Source organism: Falco peregrinus, chromosome 4, assembly GCF_023634155.1.
Source record: "Falco peregrinus isolate bFalPer1 chromosome 4, bFalPer1.pri, whole genome shotgun sequence".
Lineage (NCBI taxonomy): Eukaryota > Metazoa > Chordata > Aves > Falconiformes > Falconidae > Falco > Falco peregrinus.
The window spans coordinates 84,498,445-84,514,551 of record NC_073724.1 but is presented as its reverse complement, the minus strand read 5'-3'; the positions used below and the strand labels follow the sequence as shown (position 1 = coordinate 84,514,551).

Sequence of the window (16,107 nt, the reverse complement as noted above, 5' to 3'; positions counted from 1 at the left end):
TGCTGTAAAATACTTAAGCACATTCCCACCTGGTTTTCCTGTTTAATACCTGTAAGGACTGAAGGAAAGGAAGGATTTTAGAAAGACGGAAGTCAAATAATCCCTCAGATTGAGTGCAAAAGATCTGGGATTTTTCTTTAATGTCCTTTTAGTTACTTTTTTTCTGAAGAAGCCATATGAGAGTGTAGTCTATGCACCAGGATGCCTGTTTAGGTCTAAATTATTCAGTACTTTGGAAACTTTGACAGATGCATTAAAAGAAAAAAAGAGGAAACTCCATGCACCTTGAGGTCTCAAGAGGCTGCTGTAATATTACTCGCAGTAAGCTGAGTAGTAAATGGAGATAATTTTTTCTTCTGGGTATGGCCTTGGAGGTGTTTCAGTGGCCAACGTGAAATGAAAATATCTGCTTCCATTATTTAACATGAAGGTTTTGTGATGGAGTTGTAATTTTTTTTTCCCCTATAAAATGACATATATTCATAAAGGATGGAAAAAGTTCGTATTAGTTTATATGAACCGTTTGGTATTTTGGAGTTGTCTAAAGAATGAGTACATTTAAAGAATGAGTGCATTTAAGGAATGACTGGTTTTTATACATGATTACTTTTTAACTTAAGTCCCAAAATACTCTTTGTTGATTGTTAATAACAAATTCTTGCTTTGCATATTTTCAATGGATTTGGGATTTAAAAAGAAAAGTAACATGGAGAAAGTGGAAAATAAGCTTGTAGTAAAGGAAAGTGAACAGGCTGCCCTGTTGGGAAAGGTGTGAATGGCTGCAATGTCAGTAGGCACCTGCATCGGAAATAGAACATCCCCATCACTCTGGTTAGTGTGTGACAGATCTTTTGTTGAATGTATTATTTTTGTTTGTAGCTTATATGTATTAAAATTGTATAAATACTTGTCTTTTTTTGCTTTAGGAGTGAAATTAAGGTTAGTTGAGTTTGAGAGTCATTGCTGAATGTTCTGATTAGAAATGAGAACTTAAAGCCACGTAGGCTCTGTCAGTGCATGAAAACCCCAGTTTTCTGTGACAATTATTAGGACCATTCGCTTTCCATTAAATGCATAGCATATTTTTTTTCAAGAATTATTTTGTTAGATCTTTTGGAGCTTTGAAGCTGCACATTTGTGGTTGCTACTTGCAATAAGCACTGTAGCATTTTGCATTAGTCGGAAAATTTTTTGCAGCGTGTAGCAACTAAAGGTCAGCATATTCAAATGGAAGGAAATGCAGCAGTCAGAAATACAGTTCTTGGAGCTGTGCAGAGGATACCTTTATCCACAAAAAGAGGAAAGAGCAACAAAGAAAATTACACATGTTTTGTCATAGAAAACTTGCCTAGGCAGGTGGGCTTAGGAGCTAGTGAGCCTGCTATCAAACCAGGGGCCTCTTGCTGCAGCTGGTAGAATTAGGTGCGCTGTGAGCCATTCAAATTTTACTAAACATTTTTATGACATGCTAAGTTATAAGACAACAGAAAAGCATTTGCTTTTAAATGTTGGCTTATAGGTTTTTTTGATAGTAAATACTATATTTTTGCTGTACCTAGGTTGTATTTCATTGCAACAGTGTCTTTTTTGGCATGCAAAATAAGTGATTTTAAATAGCTAAATGTTTTATGTTTTAGTTGGGTCTAGGTCTTACTAAAACAGTTTGTAGAAAGCGAACAAAAAAGTTATGATAGTGTTCCTTTTCTTACGTATGTTGTTTATAGTTTGTTTATGGTGAGTATCCACAAGTTATGGCTTTCTTTATGAAATGCAGCTAGGTGTAGATTAAAAATTTGTCATGAGTCTTCACTGTATTTCTCAGAAATTTAAAATACTTAAAGAAAATCCCTTTCAAATACACCAGTATTCTGAATTAGCTGATGCAGTTTTGTGAACTCTTCAGGTAATGAATATAATCACATTTTCAAAAGCCTGTGTAGGGAATTATGCTTGAAGTACATCTTTTGGCAACTCATTTTGCTTAACAAAGTTGAGTTAGATATTTACAGTGAACAGAAAATGAAAACGGTGGTAGAGTTTTCTCTCACATTATGGACACTGGTTTTTCTTTGAATAAATTTGGTGCTTATATTGAAAGACAAAGAATGCTTTTATGTGTGACTGAAAGACATTTAAAGAAAAAATAATAGAAATAATCACTGTGGTTATATGCCTTTCTTACTACAAAACTACCAACAATAAGTAAGTTATAGTAGCTTACCAAGAATTGTGAAATGAGTGAATTGCTTCTTTTAAAATGATATTACTGATTGATAGCGTTTGCTTAGGGGAACTTTTATGATCCTTTGGGTTTTAGTACATGTATCTAGCCAACATAATGTGGTGTAAAAAACAGTGTTATGCTTCAGTTTATAATCTTCAATATTGTGTTTTAAAGATAATTATACTTTGCTTTTGTGTATTCTTTCCCTCTTAAATAAAAAGATTCCATAAATGTCATAAGAAGAAAAACATAATTCTATGAGAACTTTATAAAGGCTTTGTACTCCTTCAGTTGGTGAAGTTCTGGTATATTTCCTAACATGACACAAGGGTTTTGGCGTTGTGTTGTTTAACACTATGTTGTTTTTTTTAGCATTATCTGAATGATCAGTATGCAGCCTGGTGTACTATTCCCGAGTCACACTTTTCTGAAGAAAAAAAAGCCAAAACCAAAACCCCCCAAACTTCTTCAAAAATACTATTTTTTAAGCGTTCAGAAAGTGTTCTAATTGTTTTTGAATATTTCTTAGTATTTCTGTCATATTTTTTATTTCCATCTGAAGAAATAATAATACACCTTCTTGTACTTTCTGTTATTTGGAAGTCAGTGGGCTGTCTTTTTTTTTTATTTATTTCCCTTACTGAATGTGTGTAGCCTATAGGATTGTGCCTGTGTATGTCAGGTTTTATTTTTATCTTGTAGTCTACTTTAAATGGATTTTTTCAAGAAATACATAGGCATATGCTGAATTGCAGGCTATTTGTGTCTTTAAAACTGCTTTTTTCCTTTGTTAGGTTTGAGAGAACCTGTGCAGTCTGGTTAATTCAAACACATCTTAAATATCACTTATTGCAAGTGTTATTTTTCTGCAATTTTTTATGCATCTGTGGTTGTAGTCTCCTTCAAGTTCTTATTTGTTAGTTGTCTTAAGTTCCATGCAAACTGCGATGATGTGATCATTAATGGTGTTTGCACAGTGATGATACTTATGATTGTGAACTCTTTCATCATGAAGTCTGCATCCCAGTGTTTGCAGAAAACAGGATATGTATTACGAACACCTTTTTGATTACATTTTATCCTGTCGGTTGTTAACAGTAGAAATGTAGTTCTGTCTTAGGATTATAAAAGTAGTGGTCAAAAATTAAAGGCACATCGGGGAAACTTCTAGAAACAAATTTGAAACATTACATAGTCAAGAGTAAGGTCTCTTCATGGATTTTTCCACAGAGTAACTCTACTAGGGGAGGGCCCAGGCAGACAGGTTTTTCTGCATTTATGTGTAGTGTAGTACAGCTTCCACTGAATGTAAAAGAAGTTTGATTGATTTTTTTTGCAGTATTTTTGGCCCCTTGCTGTCTCATATGGTCTCTTAAATCCAGGTTTGTTTTTTAAATATTCAGAGATATGGCCTTTATATAGGAATAGTGACTTTGAATAAATGAGTACACCTCTACTATCACACTAATCCATATATATGATTAGGAGCATATGATTACCCGTGATGGTTAAAATTGAATCATTATTGCAAGCATTAGGTTTCTTTACACTTTGGAGAGGTTGTTTTCTTCTTAAATGACTGAGTCTGTGTGGAAGCAAAAACAAAAGACAGTTTCACTGAGCTGAGCTAAGTATTTTTTAATCCTTTGTCAAGCCACCTTTTCTTCAAAAATTACTTGTGTGATCTGGAGGGGATAGTGTCTGAAAAGAAGATAATTTTTTTAAAAAAAAGTAGTACAAAATAGTTATAAAGTAAGATGTTAGTCTTTTGCCCTGTACATAGTGTCTTGTGAGGGGTTTTTACATTTCATCTCCTGATTTCAAAGTTTTCGGTTAATTATTGTAAGTAATTACATCTGTCAAAACTATTAAATACCTGGCTCCATGATCTGCTAGTTCTTTAATTGTAAAACATTGCGTATAGTAAACGTACTTTATTTAAATGAAATGCAAAGAATTAAAACTAACAAACAAACCCATTGTTTTATACTGCGTATCTATTTGATTATTTTTAACTGTGAATGATTGGTGTCACCAATGAAAATATTTCTGTGTTGAAATTAAGTAGTTCCAATTTTGGTTGGCAAGAGAAACCTGCTGACTCTGAGAGATAACAAAAGCAGTAGACAAAATTGCTGTTAACTAGCTGCCTTTGCTTGCACTTGGATTATTTCTGCTACCGAATACAAAAGATTTTTTCCATTAATCCTCTTATTTTTCTTCTGTTACGAGGAACAATTCATCCATCTGTGCCAGTTTAAATAAGTAAACACAAGGATTATTGGGAAGAACAAAACAGTGCTGAGAGCTTTGACTATAAAGAATAATGGACGAAATGCTGAGAACCAGGCATGTTTTAGAAATTTTTTGCTCTCTTTTGTTCTTAGGGACTGAGAACAGGATGCTGCTTCCATCCACTCAGGGTCCAAAGCCGCTAAAGGTTTTGGAAGTCATCTACATCTTGGAAAGACTCAGAGACTAACTTTTTAGTAATTGTATATTTATTTGTTATTAAATGTGGTATGTGGTGAGAAACATAACAATGGTTTTTGTTAGAGCATTGACCCAGCACATAGAAGGCCAAAAACTTTTCAGTTTCAGATTGTGCAGAATTGCCTCTTCAGTTCTCGCAGGAGACAGGCTGTGCTTGGGGTGGACATTTCTGCTCTTTCTGCTAAACTGAACCTCCTGTGCAGCGAGCTACAGCATTAACAGGGTCACAGAAAAAGCAAGTGAGAGGTGGCATGTCTGTGTAGTCTGTTAATAGGGCCATTTCAGTTGAAGGGAGAAAGTCATGGGCTGTAGTCTCTGTTTCTTGCTCCATCAGCTAGGCTTTGACTGGAAGAGGAATTTAGACATGCAGTTTTGATTTAGTGGTGGTGAAGTAATTCTACTGTAAGGTTAATTGTTTCAGCAATTAAAGATGAGCATTAAAAAAATATTTTCGTTTCTGATATGAATTTTCTATACTCAGCTTCTAACTGCTGTGTAATATTGTCTTTCTTGCCGTATAGACAGCTATCAAAATTTGCATTCCTAGTAGCTATGTATAAGACATAATTGACCTATATTTTAGCCATCAGCTGTGTGGATTGAGCTTTTTTAGCCTCTGTCAAAGACTTTTTTTCTCAAACTACTTTTTCTTTTCTCAAGAAATTAATTGGTCAGTTTTCTTCTTCAAATATGCATCCCATAACTGCAGACCATAGTTTTGTAGTGGTTTGAATGATGCTGTGTAACATCAGTATCACATAGACTCTTGCTTCTGTTCCCTCTGCATCTGAGCATCTCACCTGATTTTGCTGCAGTTACCCTTATGTTCTCTGCCACCAGTGTTGTCTGCAGGAGATATGTGACAAAAGAGGTACTGACATTGTGGGGTAGCTCTCTCAAAGACATGCTTCCATAAAGTTTCATAAAAATACAATTCAAGTTGTAAGGAGAAACCCAAATCATTGCCACCGGTGTGGGAAGGGCCACTGTCTGAGTTTTAACCATGTTATTGAACATGATAAAATCCACAGCAGAGAGGGACAGGAAACCGTACTACTTAAATTCCATTGTGCATAGAGCAGTTCTTTTTAAATTGTGTTGGCTGGCATTTCCAACTGCAGCAGGTCCTGCTGATTTCTTGTAAGCAGGGGAATGTGACTGGTTCTGTATGGTTTTCTTGGGTCATCACATACAAAAGCTAAAATAAGTATAACAACTGAGTGATGGTTTCAAACTGAGAAATGCTAGTAGTCATCTTAAAGCTACCAAGTAGATGATAAAAGCCTTGTCATTAATTTCAAAATTGATTTTTCAAGCCGCGTTCCCGAATGTCCAGTTACAATGATGATGACTGGCTGATGCGTCTTGCTGTTTGGCAGAGTAGCGTACAATATATTCTTGTTTAATGCCAAATTAATATTTGTTTGTTACTGCCCTGTAGGAACTGTTGCTTTTCTGGGAACGTTAGCAATGGTTCATAGGAGGTGTGACAAGAAGAAGTAGAAGCAAAGAACAGTAGCTGCAATAGACAATCTCTCATCACTTAACTTTTTCTGTTGAAGAAGCTGTAGATTCCCTTCAGTTTCTTGGTGATCAGGCCAAACAGCACAAATTCAAGAAGAATCTGTAGTTTTCTCATCTCTGGGTTTTTGTCATTGACTACTGTTGACAAAGTAATGCTTACTGTTATTTGGCAGTTTTCATTTGGAATGGATTGTGCTTGAATGTTAAACAGTCGGTTAGCATGTCCTCCTCGTTCCAGACTGTTGCGTGTGATGTATTCCCCTGGGAAGCTTTTAGCACAATATCATCTTCTTCATGGAAAACATAAGTTTACTAGATTTTACATACCTTAAGGTTAGAATAGATGTGAGGTGTTTTGTGAGCAGCTTTTGGATGTCACAGTAAATAGACCTGGAAAAAAAAGATGCTCATGTTCACTGTTTTGAAATTCTCTGCTTTCTTTCTGTGCTAACACTTACTATTACTTTAATTTTCCCATACTATTAAACAAAAATTCTGTAACTGAAAGTTTCAACACACTTCAAAGTCCCCTTGTTGCATTTATATTATGATCACATTATGTAGAGTAGAAATAATTTATTTGATCATCCAATAGTCCTACTTCTGCAACTGATACATTAGAAATTTATTGTTAAAATAGATGTGCAACAGATGGCCTTTTCTATTAACATACTGCTAAAATTTCTGTTGCCTGGGAAAAGGAGATAATAAGAATTCGTCCTAACTACTTGGCTTTGTGTGGAGTTATTCATGCCGATGTTTAAATGTGTTGTTATTTTTTCTTAGCAGTTACTCTGTTTTAGTTCTCCATGCTGCTTTGTGGAATAGTGGGTTATAACTAAATGAAACTTCTTAAAGTCCTATTTTACAGGTAATCCTTGTTAAGTAGATGAATGTCATTTTAGTTCTTAATTACATCTTTCTAGATTTTGAAGATTAATATTGCCTTTCTAAAGACAGAAAATACTGTCTCATTTGAGAATGGTTATAACTTCTTATTGGAAAGCAGGTCAAAGAGGTGGAAGAAGGGTAGAAAGAGATAATCTCTGCAGCTGTGACAGAAGCAGGTTGCTTGGAGATCTATTATATCCAGATTTTTTGGTGTCTAGTAAAACTACCTATTTTCATTAAGGTGCCTAGGCAACAGCTAAAATCACTACATGCTGTGAAATTGAATAGAAATTTCAGTAAACTTTTTCCAATTATAGAAGAATATGTGTATGTTTCAGTGTTTCCTCAAGGCTTTAAATTGAAGTACTACAACTGCTCTGCATGCTTTGGGAATAAGTCTTGAAGTTGTTCCGAGTCCTTGTATGTACTAGATGCTGTCTGAGGTGACTATCCATCTCAGCTCAGAAAGTATTTTTTAATTAAGAAGATGGTTAAAGGACACCCCTTGAGAGGAGACACTTAAATTCTTAGCCAGTCCTGAAATCCTGCCACCTAGCAGTGTATTCACATGCCCAGTCTAGTCTTCTGCTCATTTCTAATTTTACCGTTAGAGCAACTTTCCCCTGTGCGAGTGACTTTAATTATTTTGATATTAAAATATTAAATAAGATGATTTATAATGAAGTACTTTAGAATTTTATGCACATTTTTCTTTAATGGTGTATACAAGACAGCAAACATTCAGAGGTCATCAAACAGTTCAATCATTTCATGTGTCATTACCATTAAGACATGAGAGTTGAGGCTGGGAATAGAAAGAGTGGAAGTCCAAGGATTTTACTATCAGAGGAGAAGAGGTATAAATTACGAATGTCATGAAGGAAGATTTTTAATTCATTAGGAAGATAAACCTTTCTAGGTGATAGAAAATCTAGAAGATTGGTATGTATTATACAGAAGTGAGAAAGTATAATGAAGATACAGAAAAGTTAGAAATATAAATAAAAAAACCCAGTATTCTCATGTTCCATTTGTAAAGAAGAGATGGAGGTATTTTTAAGCTTTAAGAATTTAATCTAAAAAAAGAAATTTAAATGTTACAAGACTCAAAAAGTCATATTTTCATTTTTAAAAAGAAAATATTTATGAAACTCCTGGGTCTTTCTGAGTAATACACATTCACATGTATTCATGCATTAAAAACATTATTGGTTTCAAAATCATAAATTTTACAGTAAGATATGTTTTTGTCAAGATTACAAACATGCTAAGCCTCATGTATGCCTATGTCACAAAAAACCTGCCACTCGGTCATTTTAGTCAAACGTTTTTGACTTCTAAAAGTTAGGGTAAATCAAGTGTATGTAAAAATAAAACTAGATTCCCATTATCCAATTTAGTCAAATTGATAAGCATTCTGTGAGCTATTAATAATGTGATGCTTGGAAGTATTTTTTTTAAGGCTAAAATTTGCTTTTTAATTCTTACCATGTAGCAAGTAGGTAGGAAAATTTATACATTTGTTGTCGAGGATCAGCATTCATTATTTCTAGTGGTAACATGTGAACTAAAGTTCTTAGTTTTTCCTACCCATAGGAGTGTACTGAGGGCCAGGTAGCAGAGCTGAGTACATAGTCCCACCAGGCCCATGCACACACCCCACACTCATGCGTACAATACATACATGGCCAACTGCCATGGACGGGCACAGGCAAGAGAAGGACACAGCTGCAGGCACCCACATGACACAAAATTGCTCTTACAAACCTGAGTCACTCTAATGGGTTTATGCTTTCAGTTTCAATCAGGTTCAAAGTCTGTTACCGATCTCATACACAGCCATGCACGTGCGCACACTCATGTGAGTCTTTCTTGGCCCCAAGACCCTTGATCTCTGGTACCCACCTCAGATGCCTCTTGACCAGCTTAGCTAGTACGACCTGAAGTTTGCAGGAGGGTTACATGAGTGTATGTAACGTAGGTCTGTCCAGTATCTGAGCCCAGACCTGTGGTCTGTCTGGTAGATGGCCTTCAGACCCATGGTCTTTCCAGTATTCAGCTTCCAGGTCTTTCTTGTCCAACTTAAACCATTTTATCCTGTCTCAAGTTTGCCAGCAGATTAAAAAATGTGTCCTCTCACGCACACAATAGAGAAATTAATCACACAGAAGATTTTTAGAAACAGAATTTAATAAGGAGGTGAGACAGGCTACAGTGATAATGTGCAGGAGTTGGCCTGGCAAGTATATTGAGCAAGAGCCTGCTTATTTGCAACTTTCCTCTGTCCTGTTTAATCTCCTTCCTTCTTCATTTTTTCGTGCTTGCTCCTCCTGGGTTCATCTTGATCCTTCCTCTCATTTGGTTCTTCACCGAAATACCCCATTAATAATCCCATACTTGTCTAAAAAAATACAGTTCTATAAAAAGCTTCACATATACCCGCAGTTCCCTTCTTCTTCAGCATCCCATAGCAGGTTTGCTTTTTCTCGTGAGGTCCATCTGGTTGAATTTCTTGAAGGTAATGCTTGAGCAGTTCCCATTATGTCGCATTGATCAAGTTCTCCAGAGTTCTGGGCTTCGTTACTGTTCCTGTTATCTGTATTTTTTCAACCGTGTTCATTTTATCATGTCTATTTCTTGCAATTGTTTTTTATGCTGAACAGCTGTTAACAAGTTATTTTTATAGAAAGTTTCAATTCAGATTAAAAGTATGACTCTTTTCTCCTCACTTTCCTCCCTCTTCCTTTCTCCATGTTGATTTTTTTTTTTTTTTTTGTCTTAAACAACTGTTACTCAAGTGAGTTATTGATGTATGTATGGAGAAATGAGTATGTGGAAATCTATGCTCAGCTTTTCTCATACTGTTAAGTGGTTTGGTTCTAAGTACAGGCCACAGTAGTGCATGTTTTCCAATGACTAGGAATTACAGTTCAAATGTCTCTGTGATACAGAAATGGAATGGTACACAGAAAATTTAGCAAAGGTAAACACTGCATACTTTTCTAAATAATCCTGTTACTTTATCAGTTAGCATCTGAAACAGTATTTCTAAAATATATTTGTGTGACATATGTTAATAATTGAAATTTTTTTTCTTTGTAGAACCAAAATTGCTATTTCAGCAACCACATCAAGTACAGCACAAAGTTATGAATGCAGAACAGAATGGCATCAAAGAGAATCATTCAAGACACATGTCTCGCAATGACATGAGACAGCCAAGGAATGAGAAACCCCCTCGTTTTCAAAGGGATATTCAAAATTCAAGGCAGGCTTTTGAAAGTGTTGGGTTACCAAGAAACAGAGGTCCTGAAAGGCACAGTTCTTTAGAACATTGGACAGATGAAAAAAATAAAAGTGACAGACATTATTCTAGAAATGATAGGCCGAAGGATTTGGGTTATCCCATAGCCACTCACCAGAGCGATATTACTTTCAAAAAAAGGGATAACAATATGCAAAACAGAGTAGGAAAAGGGGTGTCTTTCACAGAATTCAAGGAGAACTCTGCTGCTCAAGATAACACAGACAACAATAACCAGAAACGTGGGAAAAGGGAAAACCAAATACACAATTCTGAAAATTTTTGTGGTAGGAAGGCACGAACAATTAGTAGTGAGTCCTTTATGGTAAAAAGTGAGCAGCATTTTGGTGTTAATAATGATTACCAAAATCCTGGTAGAACTGATAATTTTAATGCTGTACCAAATGGAGATACTGAGCATCATCAGAAAGGAAGACGAGTAGGACCTATCAAATCATCAGGACCCGCTACGATCCCATCTTTTGATGATAAAATGTTGTGTTACAACACTGGTCCCAAGAGGAGATCTGGGCCCATCAAACCAGAGAAAATACTAGAATCATCAATTCATATGGAATATGGAAAAAGCTGGAGACCAGGGGATGAATGTTTTGCCCTTTATTGGGAAGACAATAAGGTATGCCTTTGTCAAATGAGAAGTACCTCAAATTGTACCTTTAATGTTTTCTTACGTACGTGTGGGAGACAGCGTGCTACTGCAGTGACATAGGTTTTGTTCATAGGTATGTGGTGTGCTTCTTGGCTAGCTTCTTGTTCTATTTTTTAATTTTATTTATCAGGTATGTCGCTTATATTCATTGCATGAAACTAAGTGCTTAAATTAAGTCATCTTGATTGAAGGTGATTGTTTCTCTCGTTTAGGTGGATTTTTGATTTTGGGATGACTAAGCTTGTAAGTGAAGTGCTGAAATTTTGAAGGGATGAATATGGATCTAGGTGCCTATATTGTTTTCCAAGGAACAACAAAGGGGATGGTGTGCTATCTAGAATAGTCTGTAATAGTTAAATGTGTAACGCCTTTTTCTAGAATAAGTTAGCATACAGCCTTTACTAGTAAAAGGAAAGAGCAGAGTCTGCAGGAATGGGGCTGTTAAAAAACCCTCCCTTCTTTTCCCTTCTGTAATGATTGAAATAAAACAACAAAAGGCTTATTTTCCTAGTAGATTCTTAGCTGAAGAATTTGTGAAACAAATGAGTTATGCTACACGATAGTTTTGTTTTAATGATTTTTAAAAGTTTAAATACTTCCTCTTCATCTGTTTTTCCAAGTAATAAGATTTCTGTTGGAGCCAGACACTTTCCTTTCATCTTCTCCTTTGCTAAAAAAGTTTTAGGCTAATTTTTTTGATTTGTTACTATCTGTTCAGGAGTTCTGTGTCACTCATGGATACTTTCTTCAGTTTTTGACCCTTTCTGATATTCTGAGTACTACCTTAAATATTATTATTCTTTGAATAGCTTTACTCCCGCCATTTTCTTTCTTGTTTTGTTGTTGCTTATTTTATGTTGCTTATTTAAGTTTTCTCCTTTTTTTTGTTTTTTTTTTGTTTGTTTGTTTGTTTTTTACAAGAAGCAGATAGTGTTTATATAAGATAGCTTAGCAGCATGACTTATTTTTCTCTTTTGTTTATATGACTAAAACAGATGGTAAGATATGGAAAATTTTCATCATGGTAACATACAGTAAGTTGACTCTGAAATAGGAATATGTAGCTTGGGTGGATGGATTAGTGTGAAATACCATGGCATATAATGGAATTGTTTTCTGTTTTGAGAAGCATATTTACATTACTGTGAGATAGGTTTTTTAAATTCTGGAAAGTATGAAACTTGCAAAATAACTAGATATGAGGTAATCCCAGACTGTTACCTGTGAAGTATTCATCACATAAAAGAGGGGTTTTTGAGAGTTACTGGGTTTTGGTAGTTACAATAAATGCTGCTGCTCACATCTAGGACAACTTTGAAATGAGGTGATAAAATTCAGTACCGAGCTTAACCATGTTAGGAGACAGCAATTTATTTTGTTCAATGTCATAAAAGTGATTGAACATCTTCAAGAAAGCTGATTTATGTTTGCATAAATGTCAAAAAAGTCCAAGTTTTGTGTTTAGAAAAAGGACTTTTTGATGGGGCAGTTCTATCATGTTTACCATATTTTATTATGAGCTAAATAGGTATGTATTAGTATATGCAGTGTATATGGCTGGTAGGCACATATTGATGCATGTATTTTAAGATAGTTTTAGAGTAACAGTTCTCTGTATACAACAGCATTTGTGTTTGAAAGCAGAACCAATTCATCGCTGAGAAATGAAAACAAGTATTTCAAATGTCAGTCTGCTTTCATAAGCTGCCTATTTTCTCAGTGAGTATTCTAAATACATTCTGCTGTGTCCTTGCAGTCTACTGTGTGCAAGTTTAATGTTTCTAGTTTAATATCTGGTACAAATCTTATTCAAAATATAATACTAAGACTACATATATATGCACACACACATATATACACACACATATATGCACACACACATATAAACAAGGTTATTGTTAAGCTGTTTGTGATATTTCAAGTTTTGACCTTTGAAAATTTCTTTTTTAAGTTTTATCGGGCAGAAATTGAAGCTCTTCATTCTTCTGGGACAACTGCAGTTGTTAAATTCAGTGATTATGGAAATTACGAAGAGGTACTTCTCAGCAACATCAGGCCTGTTCATGCAGACACGTGGGTATGTGATAAAAAATTGTATTAAAAAATACAAACTACGTAGTCTGTACAAAATTTGTAACCCTTCAGAAATATATGCCTACTCATGCAAAGATTGCTAGTTGCATGTAATAATTAAGTGAATACATGAACAAAATCTCAACTTCTAGTTGTTTATATGAAACTGCATAGAACTGTATTGTGATTTGGTATTCTTCCTGTATAATAAATTTCAATTGTATGTTTTGAAAATGAATAATTGACCTGTTAGCCAAAACAATTTTATGAAAATCTTCTTTCTAAAACTTGTTGCTTGCTCTATCTAACACCGTTTTCTGTTTTAGTTCATGTATGCTGTTCTGTAAAGGTTAGAAAACAGTCTTTTAAAATATGTATTCTGAAGATTTTTACTACGTGCTTATGTATGGCTAAAAGACACCTGTATCACTTTATTTTGTGTCATGATTTTATGCTTGTTTCAATGACGACTTTGCCAAATATTGTGGTGGAGGTGCTCGCCTCAAAATCTGTTTTGAGGTTTAGAATGTATTAGCCTTATGAAAGTTGGAAATTTCAAAAGGCTCTGTGGATGTCATGGAAATAGAGGTACATTTTAGTTTAAAAAAATGAGTGCGCATTTCTTTGTTTACTTTTACACTAAAGAGCTGCACAAAAAGTACTCATATTTGCATATTGATTCCTTAATGAAGAGTTGACTGTGCTTATTTTAATTTCTTACCTCTGGATCATGCCACCATGTTACTACTGTTTCAGAGGCTGAACAGTCAACTGCTGTTTCTGCCAGTGGTCTTTTAACTTGTATTGTCGCCAGTAGCTCTCAGATGGCCATTTTGTATTAAAGATACCTGAAACTCTTCCCAGCTGATGCATTGCTGTTTCTATGATAATTTACCTTTTTCCTTCTTTTTATCCCACTAGCTGAGCTGTAAGGAGCTAGATTTTTTCTATATAATTGTACTTATTTTGATCCTTTATCTGGGTTAATAATCACCATTTTCTTCATGTTTTTGATTACAGTCTTGAGGATTTGCTTTTACTTATTTTAACCCTCCAAAAGTTAGCTCTCACATTCTAAGAACTTGGCCTGGCGTTATGACTTTGTTGGTCTAGTAGCAAGGTGCCAACCTGGAGCAGTGATTATTCTTCCTGCCTCTTCTGCCTGTCTTTGACCACATATTCTTCCTTTTTCCTCTCCACCTATGTTGGATCATCAGTCATGTAGCCACAGGATAAGTCAAGTGAGATGGACCTCTTTTTGGCTCCCTCCAGGCTTGTTTATTTCAGAGTTAGTTTGTTAAATCTGATAGAAGATGGTGGGACAATGTATGGAGAGGAGATTCTGCCAATGAAGTTAACATAGTGCTAACATCTGCTACATCCTGATCTAGTCACTGAGGCTTCCCCAGTTGTTACTGGGGAGAAATAAGGATTTTCCAAGGACCTTTCAGTCCATTCAGAAATGAAAGATACCTTTCTCAAGGTTCTTTTTTCTCTCAAGGGAGCCTAGGTGAATTCCAACAACTAAATTGAGATCATTATAGTTATATGAGATAAATGCCAACCAACATCTTCACAGTAAAAGTTTTTATGGTTTATTTCCAAGGTTTTGCTGGTTTGTTGCTGAAAGATCCTTGCAGCTGTAGGATTTTTGCAGTAGAAAGTTGATTAGGAACTTGCTCTTCACTTTTTTGTGTTTGCATGCTAACTCTAGTTGTTATCATGCATTTGCAGTTCTTAATCACCTCTTGGAGTCGTGCTCTGATACTCAGGTTTATCTTTTAAGCTGAACACTTCTGATCACATTTCTGTCTGTGTTCATGTTAATATGTAAATCTTGATAGCACACACAAATGCAAAATTAAGTTCTCATGCTGCTTAATACTTTGTCATAAGATTTAGGTAACTTTGTGGCTTCTTCTTTACAAGAGAAAAAAACAGATTTTGAACTGACTTGAATAATTACTTTTTTTTTCACTGCTTGATGTTATCAGCAGCAATGAACTTGTTAGGAGTGTTATGCTGAGTTTTATTTCAGTTCTTCCAGATAGCTAAGTCTTTCTTAGCTGTCTCTACTGAAGACTTGTTACTGATGTAGAAATATACTGTATGTGAGTTGTAATGCCCTAATATTGCCAGTTTTTCAGATGCCTTTTTGAAAGAGTTCTTGATACTAAATGAATTCAGTTAAAGACATAAATTTGTCTGTGTTAAACTGCTTATTTTTTACTGTTTTCTCCAGCATGCTTTCTGGTACTCATGTATTGAATTTAATTTTTTTCCCCAACAAATATAAACTGATAAGAGTATGCCACTGGGAGGAAGCAAAGGGGAAAAAAAAGAAAAGCATAACATAAAGTTGCTTAACTAGTCACTTGAAAAATATCCAAGATATCACAGTGACATTACTTTGATGATGGCATGACCTATTATTTAAGCATGTGAGCTTCTGCTCTACTTTTGGCAACTCTGACAATTATTAAAAATGGTAAATTAATTAAAAACCTTGACGTTATCAGTGGGTTTAATATAATCTTGTTTTCTCTTTAGTCCCTGCTAGTTAACATTCTTCTTTCTGTTCCTCCTGTCTTTTTAATGCTGAACTGTACTGCATTACTACAAGTTTTGTGGTTTTGGTGAGGTTTCTTCGGGTTTTTTTGTGGGTTTATTTTGGTTTTTTTCCTTGACTGTAGATTGAATCTGCCTGATATTCTCAGGGTACATTGTACTTTCCCCTTTAATGGAAGAAATGTTACTAGGTGATTTTAAGACTCCTTGATAATTGTATATTGTCTATCACACAGTTTTCCCCGAGTCCTATAAGGTTTCAGACCCTCTCACACCTAATATGCTGCTACTTATCTTTCTGATGGCTGGAAGTACAGAAGATAAAGTTTTCTATTACATAAGTTAAATAAAAAAGCTAGT

The 16,107-nt window shown here is 35.0% G+C and overlaps 1 protein-coding gene across 5 annotated transcripts in view; it reads left to right on the top strand.

Annotated features, from left to right (window-relative positions):
- Positions 1-16,107, top strand: part of TDRD3 (tudor domain containing 3) — a 108,947-nt gene that overhangs the window by 71,766 nt on the left and 21,074 nt on the right. For all 5 annotated transcript variants that reach the window (XM_013299944.3, XM_055801473.1, XM_013299945.3 and 2 more), the window contains 2 exons: positions 10,235-11,073; positions 13,058-13,183. In XM_013299944.3, coding sequence (XP_013155398.1) covers positions 10,235-11,073; positions 13,058-13,183 — 965 coding nt within the window. The remainder of the gene's footprint in view (positions 1-10,234; positions 11,074-13,057; positions 13,184-16,107) is intronic.